The following is a 25,693-nucleotide window of genomic DNA, read 5'->3' as shown; positions in this document are numbered from 1 at the left end:
TAATACTGTACAGGTGGATAAGACAATTGTGAATAGTAACGATGCACAACTGATCACGCTCTGGTCTTTTCTCATGTACCAGAGTAAAGAAGTCAGCACTCTCAGTGGGTATCTTGTATTTCTAAAGGGTTTAAAAAGAGGAGCTGAAGAAGAGTAGTACTTTTTTAGCTCAGCTGAATAAATCCCATGTGTGCAGTTGTCAGTCATTATTATTTAAGATGATTTTGCATGCTGCCTGCCACTTGTAAGCGGAGGAGCTGACAAATGGCACTCATCAGATTATTCATCTGGAATTGAAAGCATGCGAAAGCCTTCAGTGATAATAAAATAAATGAGTGGGCCTGTTCTCACATCGCTGTGCACCATTAATTTATTCTTCTTTCTTCTGAGAACGGAGGGGGAGCACTGTTTTTCGTCTCCGCGGTAGAGACAAACAGCTCAGGTCTCTGTAATCGGAATGGCATCTTGAATCCTGGACTTCACAGATTTGCATCCGGAGTCGGGCGTGATATCATAAACCACCTCCTTTCTGCGTGTGAGCGAAGCCAAGCTCCTGTCTCTCTCTGGTCTTATAACTCAGTCCACGATTATTTCTTTTCAAGGGTTTTAGTGGGTGGCTATCACAGTGTGTAAACTCAGTGGGTTACCGGTATAGTTTATAATCTGGTTGTCAAGACTAATAAAGTTGATTGAAATGCCATTTTCTTGTCTGATACGTAGATGTGTTGTATTGTGTTGTATGGCTTCTCCCCGACCCTCAGTAGTCACTGAGCAGTGGAAATCGCACACATGGCATTCCGCTGACTGGTTTATCTGCTTTTAATGTTAGCATCTTCTGCAGCACCACAACAGGTGCCTTTGGAGTGCAGGTGCCCCTAGCAGTAGACACAACTGGCCTTGCAACACTAGCGCTGAGTGGGCTTCAGTCAGCTAGTTCCCTCTGCTTCTGCTGCGTAGAAGCGAGTTCTCGTACCTGCTGGGCACAGGGGAGCCAGCACTGACATCAGAGTCAGGCTCTTGCTCTTCTGTAGGGTGCTGTGGAGCTCAATGCGATGCACCGCCCTTAACAGGACTCTCTGCGTGCAGGACAGGAACAGTGTCCGGAAAGCTGATTGCGACGTGAGGAGGCTTTAAATAGAAGGGAACTGTCGATTCAGAATTGGAAAGAAAAACGTTTTTTGTAGTTTATGATCTTGGAAGTACCAGGTGTCAACTCCTAGAGCGAGCCAGACCGGGAGATAAGATGTTCCTCTTTCAGTACAGTGGAAGTGATAGATGACTTTATCTGCCATTGACATCTTCTGAAGGTGAGAACTGGAAAGGAAAAGGGTTCCCTAAGTTCTACATGTCTTCACAGTTTTCTACATAATCCAACTTGAGAATGCAAGTTTTTTTCCAAACATGTGAAAATTAAAGGTTTACGGGTTTGATTCGCCCATAATGAATTATGTTGGACCCAATTCGTTTCAGTCTCCTCTTAGGATAAATTATCCAATACTCACTTTAGACATAAGTATTATGTGATGTGACATACTAAGTAGTCCATATGTTGTACTCTTCTGAACCTGCTTTTTTGAAAATGTGAAATTATATACGTTATTTCACTACATGATAAAGACAGCTCTTGCCAAGAAAACGCATGCCAACTGCAATGCTATAAGCAGTTTGCCTTTAACTGTTTTTTGGCTGTAGAGTATTTTCTGTTCATCTTAATTCTCCCCCAACCAAGCCCTTACTCTTCCAAATACTCATATTCCCCAGAAAACAGATTGTATCGCTTATGTAGCATATGGTAGCAATCATCACAAGAATGAATTTTGAACTCAAGATTTGCTGATGATTTAAGCTGCACTCCAGCAAATGTTTTTCTTAATCCGTGTATTGAAATTCCATGTTTTGACAGTAAGGAATGAGGTCATTCTTGCCCTGCTATCATGATATTTACAGATCCGATTCCTGATATTGTCTGCAGCCCCCACCCTCACCCCAGGGTGGCTGTCCAGCACCAGGAGATTTCTTCTGCTGAATCCCATCGCGGTTGCCCTGCGGTCGTGATGGTTGAGTTGATTTTCTTTTCTTCATGTAGTGGGACAGAGGATCTGTGTAGTAAGCCAAACAGCGAAGAACTGAACTCTGCGTTAAGCGCTCCAGAGGATTAGTTAAGGTACTCGACTCTGTGTGCACTGCTACGCTGGTCCTTTGTAGTTTTCTTTTACTGCTCTGCAATGTCAGGCCACAGTGGGCAATCAAATAATTGCTTACACTTATATAGCGCTTTTCTGGACACTCCACTCAAAGCGCTTTACAGGTAATGGGGATCCCCTCCACCACCACCAATGTGCAGCCCCACTGGATGATGCGACGGCAGCCATAGTGCGCCAGAACGCTCACAACACACCAGCTCTCAGTGGGGAGGAGAGCAGAGTAATGTAGCCAGTTCATAGAGGGGGATTATTAGGAGGCCATGATTGGTAAGTACCAATGGGAAATTTGGCCCGGACACCGGGGTTACACCCCTACTCTTTTCGAAGACAGTCATTACCTGCCTTCTTCGCTGCCTGCGGTCTATATGTGAACTGCCTGGTTTCTCTGGCTGAGAATCAGGCTCCAGTCAGGTCAGCTGAGCATGCTGGGATGCAGGGGTGGCGAACCTTTTTTTACCGCGATTCGCTGACCCAAAAAATAATCCTGAAACCTACCCGTTTTTAGTGTCTGAGGTTGCTTTTCCTCAGCGAGACTCATTATGTCTGCCTGGACTGAAGATGTTGCTGTTCGCGACTCTGTGCATTCCCGCTGTTCCTGTGACACTCAAGTGGTTCCTTGCTCGAGAAGGCCTCGAGCAAAACTGCTCGCCGCCCAACGGCGAATCAAACGGATGTCATTTTTCACGCGCTCACAACTTCGCTGTGGCATCCGTGGAGTCAGTAGAATTCCAGCAGGGGCAGGCTGTTAGACTCGGCGTGAAGTTTGCGGTTGTGCAGCTTGTGTTACGCAGAGCCGAAAGTTTGCAGGCCCGTCGGCGGCGGCAGCGTTGCAGGGTGTGGTGAACGTGATTCATTCCGGTCCTTTCACTCCGAAATCGTCCGAGCGCTCGCCCAGCTCCGGAAGCTCATTTGAGCCCGCCGTTGTGTGATCTACTGCTCATGTCGCGGTGAAGTTTTTGTTCCTGAAGGGTTGGAAAATACCCACGTTGTAGATGCGTCAACCACAGCTCCAACCTGGCTTTAATAGATCTGACGTTTGAAAGAAGGAAAGTGGGAAGCTGGTGAGCGCTGTGATGTCGGGACGAACGCCACGGCCACTTGGGTTCACTCAGGTTTTCCCTCTGTCTCCTGGATTTCATCCCTACAGTTCGTATTTGCCGTGCTCTCATTTCAAGTAGATTTTTAGCCCTTTATGGACTGCTGGGGCTAGAAGGTCCCCACAGTAGAACAAGTCTATAAACTGGGGATCTGGGCTTCCAAGAGGAGAAAGTGCAGGTCTTCACTGAGCAATGACGCTAGGCTGCAGAATAGAGATGGACACTGAATAGGATTTGCGAATAGTAGCCTACATTAATGTTAAGAGCACTATTAGCTTTTTTCCACTAAAATAAATATTCAGACCTTAGTGGTGAGTGTTTAGTCCTCTATTTTTAGTAAATTTAACTAATAAAGTTAACACTACGTGCTGTTGTCGACATCGTGTTTCTCAGTTGCATGGATTGTGCCCACAGACTTTATTGATGAATAAGGAAAGTAACCCGTCTTACTTGTCACACAGCCAAGTGTCTCAACACTCTCAGTCCATTTCTTTCTTGATTTGGGCAACTAATCGTCGCCACAGCTGGAGCCTCTCAGTGGGAAAGACCATTCGTTGTTTCAGATGATAACTGAACACCACCAGGAGTCTCCCTCAAGTACAATCTCAGGCAGAAACACAGCCAGCAGGGTAGACCTTTTATGCCTGTTGTCTGATCAGTAGCCAGGGAATAGGAACTCCAAATCGGCTGCAGAATCTTGAAGAGAAATGTCAAAATCCTGAGCAGTTTCATTAATTTAATCTGACACTCTCCAGCAAAACATTCTCCACTACCTTTTACATGCCAGAAGTCAGTTAACCTACCGGAATGTCTTGGTTCTATTATAATAATAATAATTAGAATAATAAAAATAATAATAATGTTATACAGCTCTTTACACTCTACTCTAAGCACTTTACAGGTAATGGGGATCCCCTCCAGAACGCTCCCCACACACCGGCTCTCAGTGGGGAGGAGAACAGAGTGATGAAGCCAGTTCAGAGATGGAGATTATTAGGAGGCCATGATTGGTAAAGGCCAGGGGGGAATTTGGCCAGAACACCAGCTTAACACCCCTACTCTTTTCGAGAAACGCCCTGGGATTTTGAATGACCATTTTTAATGAGAGTCAGGCCCTTGGTTTTACGTCTCATCTGAAGGACGGCGCCTTTTCTTACAGTATAGTGTCCCCGTCAACATACTGGAGCATTAGGAGCCACACAGACCGCAGGGTGAGCGCCACCTACTGGCCCCACTAACACCACTAGTACACATTCTTAGGTACTTCATTGATCCCGTGAGGGAAATTGCAGTGCAACAGCAGCTTAACACAGTTAACACAGCACAGTGTAACGAAATGATACAATAATACAATACATACAATACTCATACAGTCAGTGAGACGTGCACTAAGAAGAGTTACTCACAGTCCAGAATACACAAAGAACAAACCAGAACAGTACACAAAAAGTTGTATTGCACAATATAAATATAAATGTATTGCACAAGTCCCTGGCATATATTGCACAAAAACGGTTGTAAACAGGAAAGCCTGTAGCAGAGAGTTTACTGTTTAGTCCAAAACAGGTCAATGTCAGTGTTGCCCTGTGTTGTACAGTCTTATGGCAGAAGGCAAGAATGACCTCCTGTAGCGCTCCCTGTCGCACCGTGGTTGGATCAGCCTGTTGCTGAACGTGCTTTTCATTCTCACAAGCATGTCAAAGAGGGGGTGGGAGACGTTGTCCATGATGGCCTCTAGTTTGGACACCATTCTCCTCTCAGCCACTACCCCCAGGGGGTCCTGGCCAGACCCAATGACAGAGCTTGCTCTTCTGGGCACCAGAAGAAAGTCAGGCGAACATGGGGAAACATGCAAACTCCACATAGACAGCATTCTAGATAGCATCCCAGGGCCCCAGAGCTGGTAACTGCTGCAACGTCAGTTTAATTTCAACAGAGTCGCTGAAAATGAATTTGAAGATGGACCGGTGTGCAATACGGCTGGGAGGAAATGACACCTCATTTGTACAAGAATTCAAAAATTAGTCGCTTGTTGCCATGCCAACATTAGTCTGTTCTCCACCGTTAAGACATTTTTAATAAAAAAAAATGATACATTGCATACATTGTTACTTTTATCAAAGATGGAATACTAAAAGCATACTTACAGTTGGATGATGAAATTGAGCAGTGGGCCAGAACTGAGCAGCCATACTGCCGAGTTGGACAGAAAAGGGCTTTATTTCTGCTTTCTTAATCTCTCGTGTTTCAGACATTTTAATAAACCTTTGGTAATTGTTTTTGCTTCCTGTTATGGCACTGAAAAGTGGGAACGGTCCAGAAACGCAGTAACGCGCATCAAAGGCTTGTAAACTCTGCTATGCTTACAAGTCAAAGGGGTTAATATTGACTGTTAGTGTGATGGTGTGCTAGAAGATTTCCTCATAGTTGTGTCCTGTTCTAGGCTGTTGTTTCCTTTTAAATGGTTAGTTTTGAAGTAAACGTAGGGCTGTGATATTCGAGGGAGTCATCTTTGCAGTAGAGGAAAAATATTCCATGCTGGTTTTGAAGAGAGTCTGCCTGTTTAAGAGGCCCCGTTTCAGCCTCCTCTTTTGGTTCGAGAGCTGTACTGAAGCACTCATCCTCATCAAAGACGTGGCGCTCGCCTCAGCCACCTTTTGCATCACCCACTTCATCTGCAGTGCAGGCAATGTCGGATCCGTACTGTGAATTTTGGGGCTTCACATTGGGCTGGAAGCATGCTGGAGAGTGGTAGGATTGCTGTGAAGAGCTGCGATAACCTCCTGCTTTCATTTATTGATTAAAAGCTGCCTGAGACAAGTATGTGCATTTTTTTTAACAGTGTGTAAGTTGTTTAAACCGGCTAAAAGCCTGTACGTCAATCCCACATTTTTGTGCGAGGAAATGTGCAAGTCAGATCGCGAAAGAGCACAATCAAATCGGATAACACTGAAGTTGAGGTAGCAGCCACTTTACAGGGAACAGTGAGAAGCTGAGATGGGGAATTTCACCTGTAATATACAGGAGAGACCCTTTGTGCCACTGTTGTGATGTTTCGTTCTACACTGTACCTCTTCTGTTCTCAGCACGGACCCCTCCCTCTCGTAGCAAACAGGGAGGGTGCTTGATTAATGGGTACATGACACTGCGCTGGCCTGTCCTTGGACTGCTTTTCCGTCTTTCCTCAGCTCACCTTATAGTCCAAGAACACAAGAGAAGTTATAATCGAGACAAAGTCACTGTATCCTGGCCATTTTGTTGCTAGTAATGAATTAGTCCAAGTATCTCGTCTGACGGCTTCTTTAGTAAAGCCAGGGTGTCAACATAGCTGGGTCGTTTGTTCCATACTCCCACAGCCCTTTGTGTAGAGAATTGCCTCCCTTCCTCTGTTATAAAAGGGTCTGGCGTCACTTTTTCATCAGGTTTTAAGGCTCTTCCAGTCATTGTGTGTTGAAGCTGCAGTTGTGACAGATTGTGGAAAGGCTACACACAAGAAGGCCATGAGATCCACTTTGTTTGTGTGCTTGCCGGTAGCTGATCAAGCTTATATTATTGCTCAGCTTCTTCTTGATGGATTTAAAGGACATTTCTTGTAGATGCTGTGGATATTTTGTTTTTCTTTCACACCATTGGCAGAGAATGTAGCACAAAGCCTCGAGCTGAAGGACTTGAATTAGCTCAAGCAAGTGCTGAGGTTCTGAAATTGCATCAAACACTAGTGATTCCCTGAGTAAAAATTCAGAGTGTGGGTTTGACCAGAATTTCTGGGGCTTAGTGCTGCAGATCTTTAAATATGACATTGCCATTGAGAAATGTGTGAGGGTGCCCTCATGTCTACTCGATCTTGTCATGACTGTTCCTGTGAAGAACGAATATTCACTCCTCCTTTTGATCTAGTTGTATGCTCTAAAAAGAGTTTCATTTAAGAATGCAAAGGAACAAGTGATCGGTTTATTCCATGGTGAAGAGAGAAAACACAACGTTTCGGCTGTGAAGCCTTCAGGTGTGAGAAAGACGGGGCAGACGGCAAAGATTAAATTGCATTTAAGAATGTTTATTCACTTTGTACACCAGCTGATGCTTAATCTTAAAATGATGAGCTATTGCTTGGTGTTAATTGCTGACACATAGCGGAGACAGTGAGTGTACCCCTTATTTCTGTGTGCTGCTCAGAGCAAAACAGTCTACTCTTTAATTTCTTGACAGCTTCCATCTTGACTTGCGTTGTGCTGCAGGAACCCAGACCAGAGCTCGTGGTTGAATGTAGCTGCAGGACTGGTTAATGCATTTCACCTTACAAACCTTTAAATCTCCCGAAATCGAATTCGTCTTTCTTAGAATCGGAGATTGGGGCTCCCGTAGGGCAGAAAATCATTACCCAGGCAGCGCTCAGCTACCCCGTTCTGGCTGTGAAAGGAGTAAAAAGTGTGTGTGTGTGTGAGGGGGAGGGCTAGACTGGGTGCCCATGGTGAAGGTGGCAGCACTGGAATCACTTGGCTGAGTGGGGAATAAATCCTGTCTGCTTATCTCTGTGGGTCTGGTACAGTCAGTTTTACAGCAACGGAGCTGAGGCTCATTTTCATGGCCTCGGGATCATTATTCTTCATGCTGCTAAGTGGATTATAATATTAAGTGGGATGGCAGCAAGCACTCTAATGGTAGCCCTGTGTCGTTTAACCCCCAGCCCTCACGCAGGGCGGACATGCTGTGGAAGCTGCGTTGAATTTCATTTACTTGCCTTCCTCTCCTCTTCTTGGCTCGGCCGCAGGAGGTTGTTTTCACAAGCCGCAGCCCCGTTGAACGGTCAGGTCTGCCTGCCTGCCTGTCAGATGTTCCTCTTTTGTGAACGGCCGAGCACTGCTTTTCCCCACGGTGTAGTTTCGGGTGCAGTGTGTGGACGCAGGCAAGTAAGACATTGCTGATCTGTCCAATCTGTTCTTCAGAATGGAGCGGGATTGTTTCTAAGTTTGATTCAGTAACCTACTGCAGGCTTACAAATCAAAGGTTACCGTCGTTGTTCAGAGCTCTTTTTTAATCGTTTTTGTGCAGAGACACCACTTGGGCCGAAATCCAGTCTGATCTGCTGAAGGATCTAGGTTGAGGAAGGAGACAGAGCCGGTATGCCTCCGAATGGGCACTGCGGAGTCATCTGCTGTACCTGGGGAGAGTTCAGCTCAAGCAGGGAGTGTATGCTCTCACATTGATAACACACCACAATGAAACTTGGAGGTCATGAGAAAAACAAAGGCCAGAAAATGATCCTGCTGAGTGATTTTTTTTTTTTAAATTGAAGATCAATCTTGAACAGTGTTTTTTTCTTTTTTTTCTCCCACTCCCTCAGTTGGAGCAGACAATTGGTGTGGCCGGAGCAGACACTAAGAGCACAGTAGATCTTTTCATTCCCTAAAACGCTGATTGTGCCTGAAAGGTGGTGGAGGGGGTTGATCAAAGCAATCTCAACTCCCTGCCGTGTAGCGGAAAGGTCTCTCGCTCTGAGCAAGCTGAAAGCCGTAGAGCAGGCACACCTCTCTGTTCCCGCGGGAGACCCCTCGTACCGCGGGAGGGAAGGGGCGTGGGGCATGGTTGAAGAGGAGCGGGCTCGTCTACACCAGCTCTTTCAGTTTGCGCTGAGACCGCTGACCTGTGACAGAGACTTAATAATAATAATAAAAAACTTTATTTTATATAGCGCCTTTAAAGGTGGCTTCTCAAAGCGCTTTACAGGATGACAACAACCAATAAATAAGAAGAATACACAAGATAAAACACAATTACAATATACAGAGGAGACCGTGGAAGGTGGTACTAAGAAGAGCAGAGGGGTGAAGAATGGAACCAGTTCAGTAAAGGCTTTTCTGAAGAAGAGGGTTTTGAGTCTGGATTTGAAGGAGTTTAGAGAAGGAGAATCTCCGATATCCTTGGGGAGAGAGTTCCAGAGCTTGGGGGCATAACAGGAGCGTGGAAGAACATAACTTCCCCACAAAACCCCTCTGTGCTTCCACACCGCCCCACCCATTCTGACAGACTGAGTGCTGAAAGAGGGAAGAGCCAGATGGCAACTCAACCACATTGCAAATGCCACCCAGTAATGTGCGGACCGATTTTCTGAATAATTGCTGCCTCAAACGATGATAGCATCCACGCGTTGAAGAAATTGCCAGGAGAACCCACGGTCATTCTCGTTTCCAGTGTGAACAGGACTCTCCTCACCAAGAAGAACACAACCACCTCCTCCACCCTCCCTCCTGAAAGTGACAAAGTAGCCACAGGGCTCCTTGCTCTTCTGAGCACCTTCTCCCCGAAACTGTGTGCGTCCCGGGCCTTCAGGAATGAGGGGAACGCCTGAGCTGTGTGCAGTGCCCCACGCTTTTGGCCAGAGCTCATAGATTACGCGTCAGCGGGCTCCAAGATGCAAACGGCACTGCCTGTCTGCTGCACGTAGCTTAGTGAACATTTATTCAGAATACAGACGCCTGTAACCCTTATCTTCAGAGCCTTCCCTGTAAGAATCTCAGGTTCAGTGTGGTGGGCGTATGCGGTGGCTGTAGTTGGGTACACACATTTGAGCCACTCTTATCAGTACTTCTTGTTGTAAAAAGCACTTGGTTCAGTTTTGCATTTGTCCTTTGGAAGCGTTTAGACGTATTTAGACGTCACTTGATTTCCCGTCCTGCGCCGTACCTGCCGTATAATTTCTGAGCCTCTGTCGCTTCACTGAGTGTGAGAAATCGCCCTCGATGCTGTACCCAGAGCTTTTATATCGCGGGGGCATCCTCATGTGGTTCCATTGCATTGCTGAGCAAAGCTGTTCAAGCTGTTGAAACTGCGTGTCGCTGCTCCGTCTCCAGACCCCAGCGACTTTCTCTTTTGATGGGAAACAAGAGTGGCCTGGAAGGAATTAAGGGATTTTTTTTTAACGGGATAATAAAAAGATTAGTCAGACTCAGATCGGGCTTTTCAACAGCGGCACAAAAAGCATGATGAAGGGCTACCGTGCGACACAGCAGTGTAAAATAACTTTGATTTGCTATACCTCACAGGGGGCCCCATGCAGTCCTGCACAGTGGAGTCTGCAGTCTGATCAGAAAGATGGCAACTCGAATGCCGCATCAGTGATTTCAGGGTTTAACAATAAATAAGTGTGAAGGGGTGGTAGAGTGAGTCATGGCTGGGTTTGTTTTGTAATTCTTAGTTTTTTTTTCTTTCTGTTAAAATAGAAACTCAAGAGTTTTTTTTTCTTCTTCCCTCTGATTATTCTGCCAGTTATTTTGCACGATCCCAACAAGAGCTCTCGATTTTTAAACTGTACAGGCATGTTTCAGGGGAAGTTTTGAGTGCCGGCGGGGGGGGAAAGGGTAGAGAGATGGAAACCAGCTAAAGCAGAATTAATTAGGCGGTTCTCAAAATGTTGTGAGAGTGAAACCCGGCAGACTGGAGGATCTTGCATAGAAGCTTCAGAATTCAGTGAAACCAGAACCAGCTCGCAGCCGTCTGCCAATAGAGCTGCTTCCCCGGATCGTTGATTTTTCGGTGTTTCTTCTTTCCTGACAAACACTAGCCTTCTTGTTTTCATGCGAGAGACTCACTGCGCAGCTGACTGGATTGTTACTCTGTCTTTGCCAGCAACCCTCACAGACTATTTACGCTGACCACAGATGGGCCTCGGCCCCCCACCCAGAGGAGAGCCGTCGTGGGCAGGGGTGGGGCTTGATGATTCAGTCCCTGTGCCGTTCCAGTGCCCAGAAGCATGCCCGTCATGCCAGGAAAAGCTGTTGTGTGTGTAAAGTCTGCCTTTTGTGCTGCAGCGGTGGCGATAACTATGTCTGAGCCTCCGTTTATATACGTACAGTAAAGCCCTTGAGACATGGATCCCGAGACTGCATTAGGAGTCGCTCTCTGTTAGCTCTCAGGCTTTCCACGGATTGGATGGGATAAATTCTGTGAAAGTCTGTGCTGGGATCTCCCCCATCTTCACTTTGATTTGTGCCGGCGTTCTGCAGTAACCTCCACTTTGGGCTTTGATTAATGAAATGTTATCTGTAAACGCGGCCTTCTCTAATGAGCAAGACACTGCATGGACTCTGTCGGAGAACGTGGCAGGTGTGGAATTGGAGAGTACGGGGATCTTAATTGGTGCACGGTTGTGTGGAGTTACTTTGAAGCTCTCGGATGTTAAAAGATATAATAATAAACTATTTTATATAGCGACTTTGAAGGTGGCTTCTCAAAGCGCTTTACAGGATGACAACAACAATAAATAAGAAGAATACAACAATAAATAAGAATACACAAGATAAAACACAATTACAATATATAGAGGAGACCGTGGATGGTGGTACTAAGAAGAGCAGAGGGGTGAAGAATGGAACCAGTTCAGTAAAGGCTTTTCTGAAGAAGAGGGCTTTGAGTCTGGATTTGAAGGAGTTTAGAGAAGGTGACTCTCTGATGTCCTTGGGGAGAGAGTTCCAGAGCTTGGGGGCATAACAGGAGAAGGCCCTGTCACCCATACAATGTAGACGGGCTTGGGGGACAGTAAGGAGAGCAGATTTAGAAGAGCGAAGGTTGCGAGGTGGGGAGTAGGGCGATAAAAGTTCAGGCAGGTACTGAGGTGCCAAGCTATGCAGAGCCTTATAGGTGAGCATGAGGATTTTAAAGTCTGCATGGAATTTGACCGGGAGCCAGTGCAAGGACTCCAGGATAGGAGTAATGTGAACACTTGCACTAGACCTGGTCAGGATTCTGGCTGTTGAATTTTGGACATACTGCAGTTTGTTCAGAGTAGATTTAGATATCCCAGCGAGTAGAGCATTACAGTCAAATTGAGAGAACACAAATGTGTTTTGATCAGCTTTTCAGCCACAGTTAGTGATATGGTGTCACCTTTTCAGTGCAGGGCAGTAGTGACTGGAAATGAATGGGTGGACGGAGATTCTGTGAACCGGAAGCATTTTGTTTCATAATGCAGCCAGAACGGGAATAAACAATCTTCCCTAAAGATCAAACAGCCTGACGGCGCGACGGTCAGTTTTTGATTTTGACGTTGTCCGCCTCAGAGAGGGGAAACAATAAAGCCTTTATCGTGCCCTTGATCAGTATCGGAGCTTATGTTGCTTATGGCTTGATGTGGCTCTTCAGTTTGTCTGGGTCTGGTCTGCCACGTATCATGTGGTCCCAGTGTCTTGCTCATAATGTGTTGAAAAGATCCAGGTAATATGCAGTGTTTTTTTTTTTTTTTTCGTAAACCACGTTGGACAAGCAGGGCTGGACCTCAGCACCCCAGTCCAGCAGAGCGACAGTGCTGCACCCCGGCTTGCCTTGCTGGCTCGGCATAGGGCCGCTCCCCAGCGCACGAGCGCGCAGACCCTTTCAAACACCCGCTGGCACACGGGCCCGTCGAGGCTGGTGGCACAAGGGCGCCGCAGAGCAAAATCCCCTGGAAAGTCCTGATCGCCGCAGCGCCCGGAGGGAGAGAAACGTTTCTGCGCCCCGATCTCCAGTATCTTGACCACAAACAGCCAGATGCGTAAATGTTTGTGCTCGTTCCTGTAGAGCAGGGGTTCCCAACCTTTTTTGTTGGCTGAACCCCTTCAACCTAAATGATTTGCCTCAAGTACCCAGTTGAGATAAATGCTACAGCAACCCTCTTAACATGCTTCTTTTCACTTGGTAAAATATTCATATTACTACTGTTGTTTTTCTTATTCTAATTATTACATTGTTATTTATTACTTGGACTGTTTAATTTGACATTGACGTTTCCAGCACAATCTCACCAGCCCCCTGCAGTACCGTCACACACCCCTAGGGGTTCGCAGACCCCCGGTTGGAAACCCCTGCTGCAGAGAATGCCTAGAACATAATCTCCTGAAACAGTGCAGCACAGACCCTTCTGATTAGACTCCTTTAGTCTAATAAAGGGCATCCTCCTGCAGGAGAAGTGCAGCTCTGAAGCACATGGGTGACCACTGCTTGGGACGTGCACGTCCACACCCTGTCGACTAGCACTGGGGTTACAATTCATAACCTCTGCATTGCAGCTCATGGACTTGATGCGTGTCCTCTTGGGTTTAACAGCTTGGCTCTGGATGCAGTGGCAGTTTCACTCGCTCTCCCAGGGAATGGCACAGGATGTCCTCAGGGCTCGTCTGGGTTTCCATATGGAAAATGGGACAGCCAAGACTGTCTCCAGGAAGAGCGGTGTGGATCCGGGCAGTGCAGCACGTGGTATTGGATACGTGGGTCACGTTTGAAATGGCAAATGCGCTCGGTAGTACGAGTGAAGTCTCCTATTGATCCATTTTGGAACTGCGTCTTGCAGTTCAGGGTTGCAGATATAGCAGTGTGTTATGGGGCAGACACACAGACACAAATGCACGCATTCTCCCCAGAGCCAGTTTTCCCAGAAGCCAATTAACCTGCTGTACCAGTTATCCTGCTGTCTTTGGACTGTGGGAGGAAATCCACCTGAACATGAGGAGAACATACAGACTGCACTCAGACAGCACCCCAGGTCTCGATTTGAACCAGGGGCCCCATGGCTGTGTGGTGCCAGTCTATGGTTAACAGGTATATGGTTGATAAACCTGCAGTTCACACATTCGAAACTTAGATCGTGGTGGCTGTCTGCTTGCCAGAACCGTCTTCCCCTGCCAGTGGAATCCTGCTTTTAAGTGCTGGGCCGGAGTTTGGGCTTGAGGGTGATTGCGCAGTTTGACTGAAGCTGGGCCTCAGTTTGAATGTTTCAAATCGGGGTCAGTATGTAAAAGATCTCTTCAACACATTGCTGTTGAAGCTGTAGTTTCTTTGTGTCCAGCGAAGTGGCTGGTAGAACACACTAGCAAGCGTTCGAGTCGTGCTTTTTGTTCTGCACCAATTGGATTTTGCATTTATTCATGTGCACGTTTCTCTGTTAATTGCACAAGAATCACTGATGAACAGAGGCGAAGGAGGGTGTTCATGAAGAACTTGGATAAACTAAATAGTGAAGGAACTGTGCCTGATTTTGGCACATTTGCCCTGATGGCTCATAGTCTCAACACGATAGCAATAACAAGCTATGTTGTACATTACTGTTTTTGTCTTAGGGCACCAGTTGTGTACTGTTTCAAGTGTGTATGTGCTTTCTTTATTAACTGAACAAGTCTTCCATTAAAAAAGATTCAGTTTTCATTTGAGCTTTCCTGTATCTTCTAGTTAACTATAATTAGGCTTGTGCATTTGTAGTTTAGGGGCCAAATAATTACCCTACATCCAAATAGTAATTTTGTGGTGCATTTTGTGGCGCTAATGCAATAAAAATCAAAGGCCATGTGCGTTATGCTATTTAAAATTCACAGCAATGTCTTTTGACTGTAGTAAGTCTTCGTATGGCAGTTGTCCAGACACTCCCTAAAGCCACTCTTCAGGGGAGAAACTGAAGATGTGCTCAACGAGGAGATGCTTGGAAATGGTGCATTGATGAGGCTCCGCCAGCATTCGGATTCCAGCGCATGTTGTTCTGTCTCTTGGCGGCACGGACCAGAGCCAGCGGCACCTGTGTGATCCGCGGTGGGGAACGTGCCACGAACACGTGGGCGGGGGTCGCGTCGGGCTGGGACCCATCCCTCCCTGGTCCGTGCAGTTTGACACGCTGTGGAGGAGGGGGGGGGCTGTGTGACCTACTTTCCCCTTGCTTTACTGTGCAGCTTCGCTCGTCAGGAACTCGGCTCGCTCGCTGTGTCATTTCTGTCTGGAGCTGTTACGTCTCTGCGCTGGCTGGGGCTCAGGGCGGTTATGACATGGAGAGGCACGTAGGCAGCCATAAATCCCAGCCTGCCCACACACCTGCTTTGCTGGCGCACTTTGACCCCGCTATCAGGAGGGACAGGCGGCTAATGGTTCCTCAGCCGTCTCCCTCGCCTCCCACGGGGCCACGGGTGTCCTCTTGTGCACAAGTGGGCGTTGAACTCCAGCGCCCTAGTGGAATGCGCCGCACCACTCCAAGCCTCGCTGTCTGCAGCCCTGTGGGGTGGCTTTGTAGTTAAGTCTGTGCATCAGCTTTTTTGAAAGGACAGATCAATCAAAATTCTGCGGGAAAACTTGAACTTGGGCTTTTCTGTTTCTTTCCATCATAATTATATTAATTCAGCATGGTAGCGGTTTTCTTTCATCTCTCCTGTCCAATGTTTCAAAGTCAGTAGCTGCGTTTGTTACGTTTACTGCTGGGTTGAATAGTAATGATTATTTTTAATAATACCATTCTCTTAGCTGCTTTGGAAATGCATCTGAAATGCGTTTGTTTTTCACTGGAGCCCCAAACTGTGTCCAGGCATGCACACACTTCAGAGACCAGATGAGACTCAAGACCTGAACAACATTTTCCTGATGGTGATGAAATTGAGCTTTGGAGAAAGGTTCTGTCTTGATTGCAGTTCCTAGTCTGCTGCTTCTTGTTTGGATTGAAGACGAGTGGGAGGAGCAAGGAGGGCGAGCAAAAGGAATTCGCTAGGCTTTTGTTCACAGTTACCTTGACTAAGAAAGCCTTTTACTCTCAACCACAAGCACATATCCAAATACCTGGGAAGGGTTTGGTTCAGGTGTGTTGGCGGGCAGACTGTTCAGCGCTGTGAACAGAGCCAGGCGCTCCTTGTTCCACAGATCGGCATGCTGCTCTGTTGAACACGGCCCCAGGTGTTCAATGGCTCTGTCAGGCTCTGCAGAGAATACATTCCTACTTCATGGCCTTGTACATTTGCACAAGCTGTTAGAGCAGATTGAGCTTCACAGGACCAAAAGCAATTAGCTGTCTCCGTTTTGATCAGTGTCATTTTTACATTTTGAGAGAAAGTAGGTTAGATTTTTGTTTTAGTGTTTTGGTTTGAAGGTCTGACTGATGAGCGATGGTATCCCTTCGGACGGCGATTCTTATTCCAACTTATCTGCGGCAGTGAAGGCCGTGTTGACCGAGCACACACGTGTCAGGCTGGTGAAGGATTGTGTTCATCAAGAACGGGCCTCGCTGTGATCATGAAGGAGCTGTGCATCTTTATTGGGACATTTGCCTTTGCTGTGATGGCATGTGATCTCAATCCAAGCTTTGCTGTACATATCTATTTCTTGCTGCTTTCAAATGTTTTCTACTGCTCCGCACAGGGTCCCGTGGGACTGCTGTTTGATCTACAGCGATCTCTTTATTTTCATCCTGTGCACAGAACATGAAATGCGCACGGCGAGCTTTAGTCACAGGCAGTTTTTAATTCTAATGATCAGAGCTACTCATAAAAAATTTAAATGTAGTAGTGTATTTCAAATTAATCTCTGTGACAAGTGTGCGCTTACTTTTCAACAGAATTCAGGTGGCCCAGTAAGAGCTGTATGTGCTTGGACTGTAATGTAAAGCAGTAGCCTCAAGTTGCTATTATATAATTCATCACGGTCTTTCAGACCTCTCACTTCATTAAAGAGTGGACCATCCACAGTGACTCTGGATACATGGGTGTGTAGATGAAATGGGTCACAATAGGTCTTGTGCTCATAAATAGATGCTTTGCTTATTATACGTCAGTCAGCACTGATTGCCTGTTGAATTGCCAGGGAAAAAACTGACTGACGGTAGTGCCAAACACTGGTTGACTGGACTTCAGCTTGCAGGGTTTACTGCGCCCATTTTAAATGATGTGCACAGCGAGCAGCAAAGCACAGTTCGTCTCCTCTGGGGCTGATGTGATAAGAGAGCTCAGCTGTTCACAGTGCAGTCCAGACCAGACATACTGAACTAGAACGACCTACAGGGAAGAGAAATCTCCATATGAACTCAATACCAGTAACCCAGCTAGATCTCTGTGGGAATAGGAGGTGTTTTTTTTTTTCTTTCTGCGTGCACAGGGCCTGATAGCTAACTGAGAAGAGATCAGAAATTTCATTCCCCCCCACTCCCCCTCTCCCTTCTCCCTGCGTAGCTTCTGGCCAGATCTTCGGAGACACCGGGAGACGACTCAGACTTTGTAGAACAGACAAGCTCTCATGAATATTGCTGATTATGGCTGTCTGCAGGAATCCAGCACGAGCCATAAACAGCGTTGCAATCCCAGCGGAGAGACCTGCCAAGTCCAGCAGCACGTCTCAATCTGACCTATATTCTTGTGTCTCCTGCATGGCTGCTGCCCTGATCCTCTCTTACAGCATCACCAGCCCTCTCTGAGTGCTTCTGAGCACTTTACCACCTCTTCCGTCACGCTCACAAACCCGCTGGCAATAATTACAGCACCCGGAAGGTCCTTCCTGTGTCTGGGAGCTGTTCTGGTTGTGAATTGTGATGCCCGGCTTCATAGAACCTCCTGCTTAGTTCCTCGCACTCCTGAAATACAACCTGAGTTCATTGAATCGAGCATGATTTATAGATCGGATGAAAAAGATCTGTAGTTTTTTCTCTGAATATTCATCTTCGCTGACACAGATGTCCCTCTTGCGCATCCCACAAAGAGACCTTCGTATGAATCATAATCCGTCCATTTTCTCTCCAGTTCGTCCGATTCAGGGTCGAGGGGAGCTGGACAGTCCCTCATAGGATAAACCATAATATTGAGTCCAGCTGGGGTGAGTCCACATCATCATGCGCTTTCGCAGTTCATGTGTTAGGGCATCGTTTGGGGAAGAAGCATTGAATTTTACCTGTGTGGGGCTCCAAATACATCACATATTCTGGAGGAACCCATCTTCCTCCGCCACATTCCTCAGTGTGAGACACCACTGCCTGTAGTCAGTGGTGTTCGGTGTCTGGAGACAAACCTGCGACGTTATGAAAAGGTCAGAAGTGTAGCCTGGTACTGAAGAGAGCATGCCCATTGGCGTGACCTTTCTAGATTTCAGATACTGCGTATTGCGTGAGCACTATTCCGCTTTAAGAAGCCTGCTGTTACGGTGCTGTTGTTTGTCTCGTTTTCAGTCTTTACCTTTACTGGTCTGTGAATACACAATTTCTCAGTTATGACAAATGTTTCCTTAACCTGCTCTCACACAATTTTAAGCATTGTATTATGTTTTTTTTTGTCTGAATGTTTCTTTTTTATGCTGGAAATAAGAGCCACAGTAGATATGATCAGATTTTAGTGACTTTGTGAAGATTTTGAACTCTCTAACAGGTGCTAACAGTGCTTGTCTTTTTATCATTTGTATTTTAGTTGAAATAAGCACTTTCACATCTAGATGCTACCCCACATGAAGACACAGAGAGGGCAAGATGAGTGGGGTCATACAACCTGTCTTCACCCAGTGAGCCTCATTATGAGTTACTGAGGTGTGATCGAGCGCAGGGCTCAACTCAGGCGATCTTGCCTGGCCTTGAAGGATGCCTATTCAACAGGAATTGCTGAGGAATTTGGGATCTTTTACAGTTCTCCTCCTGCATTTTTTTGTGTCAGAAGATAAAGGGAAGGCAATGAATTGGATCAAAAATGAGAACACCCTTACTGTGGAAATAAACTCAGAGTAGAAAACATCATAGAAACATCCAAACCGGAGTCCAGGGTATTTCTGTACAGTTTGCCTGGTACTGCCTAGTTTGGATAACATCATTTGTTGTAGCCAAGCTGAAGTGATGCAGTCTGCGCAGATTCGTTGACAGGGTTGCTTCTGTCCTGTTCTTTCTCTGCTGCTAGTAGTTTTTTTATTGACTGGACTTTGTCCTCTCAGTGAATGGTCTGGCTTTTGTTTGCATCCAGCTGTATTCATTGGAAACTCATTATGACTTAGACCTCTCGGTGGTCAGGAAACCTTTGGGCGTCTTTAAAGCTGGGTTATATGACTCACAACCAGAGTCTTGCTTATAGTTCTTATTGACAAAAGCTGAAGAACCAATCGCCTGGAACCAGTTCACATTAAGTGATGACTGGGGCTAAGGTTAATGAAGTGTAATTCTTCTGAAACTTATCAATAAAGTGAGTGATTCATTGATGAATTACATGGACTTGCTTTTCCTGCCTCTTATCTTGGTTTTAAAGGGAACCTTCATCAACACAGGATAAGGCTTCTGTGTCATTTTTACCTTACCCTTGGTAGTGTATTAAGAGACTAGAGGATACCTAGTCAGCAGCCATATCACTCTGCAACTCACAGCTGACACCCCACTGAAGCTCAGCAGGTGTGAGCCTGGTCAGTACCTGTAGGGGAGACCTCCTGGGAAAATCTAAGGTTGCTGCTGGAAGAGGTGTTAGTGGGGCCAGCAGGGGGCGCTCACACTGCAGTTCATGTGGGTCCTAATGCCCCAGTGTAGTGACGGGGACACTATACTGTAAACAGGTACCGTCCTTCGGATGAGACGTAAAACCGAGGTCCTGACTCTCTGTGGTCATTAAAAATCCCAGAGAGTTTCTCGGAAAGAGTAGGGGTGTAACCCCGGCGTCCTGGCCAAATTTCCCATTGGCCCTTACCAATCATGGCCTCCTAATAATCCCCTTCTCTGAATTGGCTTCATCACTCTGCTCTCCTCCCCACTGAGAGCTGGTGTGTGGTGAGCGTTCTGGCGCACTATGGCTGCCGCCACATCATCCAGGTGGGGGTGCACACTGGTGGTAGTGGAGGGGAGTCCCCATTTCCTGTAAAGCGCTTTGAGTGTCCAGGAGTGTCCAGAAAAGCGCTATATTATTATTATTATTATTATTATTATTATTATTATAATAATTATTATAATACCTGCATCTGAAGAACGTTAACAGAATTCATTGTACATACACCCAGTCAGCACATGTCCCAGAGCAGAGATGTGCTGTTTTCCCTACTGGTGAAATTGCTCTTTCTGTGCAGAATTTTGCTTTGCCTTTAGTCTTTACTGTCTGAGCTGGTGCTGACTAGTCTCACTGAACTCAAAGCTGCGACTGGGAACTGAACTGATCAGAGGGGGTTTTGATCACATGTACAAAGGAGACCAGGCCTCAAAGCAAAATGAAGTGAAGGGCAATGATTAGCTAACATTGGTGTGTTTTTCAGTGATACACTATGAGGCGCATTAAAGGGATGTAAATGTCGTTCATTGAAACATTTATAGTCTTGCTGTAATAGCTAATCTTGTAATCTTTAAGGCTTTGTTATACTGGCACAGGCTGCATACCTATTCCACACACAGTCCAGGCATGTGCTGCTTGCATTGTGGTTTTTGCCAAAGCTTAAGAATACATTGCAGTAGAACAAATGAAAGAATAAATCCATTGGCTGAACACAAACTCAGCTCCCGTTCAAACTAGTTTTTCAGTATTTACTAAATAATTGACCTATGAGGGTTTCCTGGAACTGTCCTCTCCCAACACCATTGCTCTGCGGCTCTGCGGACTCCCTGTCTCGACACAGTGGCTGTGTGGCTGGCTCTAGCTGTTTCAGTCTTTGCATGCGACAGCGCTTTTGGCTTTTGATATTCGAGGACATTTGGTTTTCAAAAGCATAACAACTTGGGCTCAGGAGTCCAGACTGCTTTTAATTGCGTTGATCACCATCGTTGTTGAGGCGGCTGGACTGGATCAGGTGGTGCTGTGTCTGTTTTTTCTGCAGCTGCAGTAGCCTGCTGTATCTGTGCTATAAAAATATCTCGGAAATAACACTGCAGACGTTCATGGCTGACTGCGGAGGGTGCACCAAACAATTCGCAAACTGAGGGGTGCATGCTGCCAAGACCCCGTTTCAATATGGCAGCGTTTTGTCTGCAGCGTGTCCCACTGGTGCGTTTGACCGAGGAACACCTGACTGCTCCCAGTTTTCAATGTATACAAGTGTAGCACTGTCCGTTGGGCCATGATGCCACTCTGTCAGTGATCTTTGTTTTTCTGTGAAGAGTGCTTGCACATTCCTTATGGCATGTGGTTATTGTCTGTCTTGAAGGCACACAGTATTCTGATTCCACGGAAGCCATTAATTTGAGAAACCTGCTCCCTCTGCTGATGTTACTAGCAGCAAGTCTTCTTACTGTGGTGCACACGAACCCGGAAAGAGCTCAGATCCCATATCCCTCAGACTGTATAAACGGAGCCCCCTGCTCGTTTGGCTGAGGTATGACTGTTCAGAGTATTGCACAGGGCTCGGGGCATGTCTGTAAATGTTATACGTTTCCATTAGCAGCACACACTTAGCCCCCCTGATGGCTGATGCGGCTCATGCTGGCTCACTGCTGTGCAGCCCCTGATCTGTCCTTTTCTTTTCTTGCAGAACTCAATTCGGCACAATCTGTCCCTGAACAAGTGTTTCCTCAAAGTGCCTCGCTCTAAAGATGACCCAGGGAAGGTGAGTGCTTTTACTTGCATTTTATTGCAGGTGCATTATCTCCATAGTGAGATGAATTGTTTGTGTGTCCGTAGAGTGTTTTTTTTCTTTAAAAGGTTGGCTCGCGTCAAAACTGTATTTACCTACAAAAAAGTACAACAAAAAGTATTACACGAAGTATAGCATTGGCAACATCTTGATCTTTCAGGGAAAGCTTGTCAGCTTTTCCCCTTACTTCGAACTTCAGCTCATTTCCTGTACTTGGAAAAGAGCTGTTCGGCATTTGCTGTTTTATAATCTGAAGGAGATGGAAATGAGGAGCCTGTGCAGGAGGTTAATTGTGGTATTTATCATGGGTAATTAAAAATAATTTCTATCCGGTAAATTATAGCTTGTATCATTTTTCTTATATTTAAGTGTGTTACATTTTAGAGACAATGGGAATCTAAGATTGAAAAGCTTAGACATGGGGTACATGTATATCCAGGCCAATTTGTAGCATGTTCTGAAGAGATGGGGTGCAGTCCTCTTCAGTGTAGTGCTGGTATTATACGTGGGTGATCACATGACTATTGGGTTAGCCACATTTCATAGGCTCCTCTCTCACGTCTCCGTTATCACTGTGATCGATCGGATTCGATTAGGTTCCTGACAGGCAACATTCACCATCTCTTCATATTATTCCTTCTGCCAGTGATACTCAGACTCCAAGAACAGTCCTTTATTTACATACTGGAAAGAGTACGGTATTGCGTTCAGTCAGATGACAAAGACTTCATGCAGACAGTGAACTGAAAACAAAGACCAGTTCCATTATTAACAGTACCAAGTGCAGATGACTAGAGCAACATTAAGTCACAGAGCGTACACAGGGATGACAATAAAAATATATTTGGAAAACTAATAAATGATGTACTTTAGGCCTTAATCGTACAGTTTACTGTGAACTTTAAAATTTGCCATTTAATAGATCGTGAACAAAAGACACTACTCAGTATAAACAGCAACTGACCAAAACTAACTGATCAAACCAGTATTACCATTGCAAAGCTCGTGAGCATCACATCGTCCAGTCTGTGAGAAGCAGGCCTGTACCTTCAGCTCCTCCGTCATTCTCATCCTCATCTTCCATGTGTGTTCTTGTGGGGGGGGGAAAATCAGATTGCTCCACCTCTGTGTGGATGCTCTCCGCTGGCTGACGAACTCATTTGCTCATGTCCTTTTCGGTGCCATTTAAAGGTGATCCATTATAAGCCCTTAATCAGCATATTTCACTATGACTTTGAGGCAATGTAGCTAACACCTAGCTGACTTCTAACCTATTGTCATGTGATGCTTAATTAGATTATGCTAATATTGTGCAAGGCTCCATTGCACAGAATTGAAAAAGTGTACGTCTAAGTCTTTGTCTTTTGCCCATGCTGTGGGTCTGCATCTGTACTTGCAGCACAGTATTATACAGCAGTTTAGTGTAATGGTAATTTACTGTGAACAAAGTTGCTTATGCTCAGCTGTGAGTGAGTCATTTCCCAAAAGCATTTTTATATCCAACTAATATGATGACCATCAAAAATCTCTGTCCATATTATTTCAGTTTACTACTATAATAAGCCTATAGATTTTATATATTCATTAAAGGTGTTGGTCTTTTGATCAATTGATCAGTCAAATGGAACATGACTTTCTTGAATAGGCTGTGAATCACTTTCAGAGTGAAAATAGTTGACTGGGTGTGTGAGATGTGGTGTTATGACTTGTTGAATGTCAAGCCTGGTTCAGATTAATATAGAAAGACACAAATGAATCAGTATGACCTTCTAATCGGGAGGACAATGCTTTAGTGACATTGCTATGTTGGACTAATTCAGCACACTATTGCTTGCCTTTTTAGGTGTTCACGGCCAGAAATGTATAATCTCATAAAATGTTGCAGCCACAATATAGTACATCAATAATAGGTTACGGTCTGGGTGACCACAAGTCATGATACAGGAGGCACAATGAAGAGATTCAGGTTTGTTGGGCAGGATTGTCCTTTCCTTAAAGAATTCCGGGCTTTCAACCTGATTGCAGAGCACTTGGTTGATCAGGTCCTTAAACTGAGCACTTATCCAGATCTGACAATATTCCAGTAGGACAACACACGTTTTTATACTGCCAGTGCAGTAAACAGCCTTATTGCAAGATGAGAATGTGACATGATGTGTCGTGGGTGCCTCACTCTCCAGACCTGAGCCCCATCAAACATGTGTGGGATGAGCTGGGGTCATGTGTAGCATCTAGGGCTGAGAGGCCAGTGAACAGACATGCGTTGTTCTGGCTCTGCAACAGGAAAGAGACAAAATCCCCCAAGACAGCATCTGCAACCTGGTACCAAGCATGCAGCACAGACTTTGCAAGTTGCAACCACTGCTAGGCTTGGCTTTGACAGTGTGGACCCCTGTGGAGGACGCATGGTGAGCAGCATAATGAATTTACCTGTGTCATGTCTGTTCGATAATCAGTGTGCCCGCTGTGAAAAGGGCTTTCTGATCTCTTTGTGAATCTGTTGCTGTTATAAATGAGGCTTCCTTTGATGGGCAGTATATTTTAGTTAAATTGTCTTTTAGGTTTATTTTAATGGGACTTATTTTAATCGAAACCCTAAAGTGTTGTCTTTGCCTCCAGGGAGTGACGAGCTCATTTTTTCCTGCGAGTTGGTTGTGTTCTGGGAATGGGTTTCCTGATCTCCTGCCACACTGGGGGAAATATTCCTTGTTCTTGGGTGCTTCAGCTACTCAGTGGTGATGCAGCAGTAGAGGCAGGTTTGGTTGGCTGGCAGTACTGGAGCTAAGAAGATGGTTATTTAGTGCTGCTGGCCTCCCCAGTCCCTGCACTGGGGGTGTGTGTGGGCTGTCCGCTTTGGACAAGTGGGGTCCGCCAGGCCAGGGAGGGGACTTCCAGAGGCCGGGGAGCACTAAGAAACCCCATGAAAGCGTTGAGCTTGGCCCCAGAATACCGCTGGATGCGGGGGTAGGGGGTGGGAGGGACTGCTGCCGAGGTAGGGTTGGTGGGTTAGGGGAGGCAGGAGAAATGAGTTGGAAAGGGATCGCTCTTTGTTTTTTTTATCTCGTTTTCTTCTCCTTTTTCCCCCCCAAAAAAGAAAGATTCACAAAATGAGGCGGGGGTCCTCTCCAACACCCTGAGAAGCACTGTATCATAGACAGGCTAAACACGCTGCCCGATTCAGGACGGTGTCAGGCTGCGCTGTGTTTAGTCCGTCTCATGAGATGACAGCCTGAGATAGTTAGGGCTGGATTTCACTGATTCTTACAGTTGGCCATCAGTGGGTTTCTTCTTGCCTGGACAGCAGGCCCCGGTACGGAAGCACTGCTACACATACAGAGAGCTGACTAGGTTTGCTTTTGAGCACAGTGCCTATCACAATCACTCAGGGTTTTTTTTCTGAACTAGACCCATTGCTAATTAGCACGTTAGGATATTTATTCTAAATCCCCATGAAGTTTCCTTTGTTCTTATGAGCTATTTTAAAATTAATTCTGCAAATACTATATATTTGTACTTTTCTATCTGTGTAATGTTTACAGTATATTAGTGCGTTTGTCTTGCCTTTTCATAATATTTATGCTGTTTTTTGCATGTCTGTCAACACCTATGTTATGTGTGTACGTGGAAACAAGTTTCAACTAGCAATAATAAGTACATATAAAAATATGTTCACAGAATGCTAATTTGGTGTTTTGCTGTAATCCTCTGATATTGACACTACTGGGAACTGTTCTGCTAAATAAAAAATTATCTGTTGCGGTATGGATTCAATTTAAGTTTCAAAGCCAATATGCTTGCATCCATAATGTTCAATTTCTAGCCCTTCTCCCTCCCCTTCCCCAAAGAAAACTTCAAAGGATCACTCCGAGAACCCAGAGGTCTTGGTATTTTGCTGCATTTTTTATTTTTTTTAATATAAAATAAAATATTTAAAAAAATAATGAAAAATATGCGCTAGGGAAAGGCAGAACTGCATTTCCTTACAGATTCCTGCACAGCCTGGATGCGGTACCAGAAATCTCTCTGCTTTCAGAGGCACAATCTGAGCTTGTCGGTATCCTGCCTGAGATCGGTGTCATCCTGCGGGTTGGGAGGTCGGACCCGTGCCCGGGCTGCGCAGTG

General features: G+C 45.8%; 1 protein-coding gene across 4 annotated transcripts in view; it reads left to right on the top strand.

The window, feature by feature from the left end:
• foxj3 (forkhead box J3) overlaps positions 1–25,693 on the top strand; it is a 149,247-nt gene that overhangs the window by 84,733 nt on the left and 38,821 nt on the right. For all 4 annotated transcript variants that reach the window (XM_069183641.1, XM_069183638.1, XM_069183640.1 and 1 more), the window contains exon 3: positions 21,470–21,544. In XM_069183641.1, coding sequence (XP_069039742.1) covers positions 21,470–21,544 — 75 coding nt within the window. The remainder of the gene's footprint in view (positions 1–21,469; positions 21,545–25,693) is intronic.

Source organism: Lepisosteus oculatus, chromosome 25, assembly GCF_040954835.1.
Source record: "Lepisosteus oculatus isolate fLepOcu1 chromosome 25, fLepOcu1.hap2, whole genome shotgun sequence".
Lineage (NCBI taxonomy): Eukaryota > Metazoa > Chordata > Actinopteri > Semionotiformes > Lepisosteidae > Lepisosteus > Lepisosteus oculatus.
This window is presented reverse-complemented; position numbering and strand designations above follow the sequence as displayed.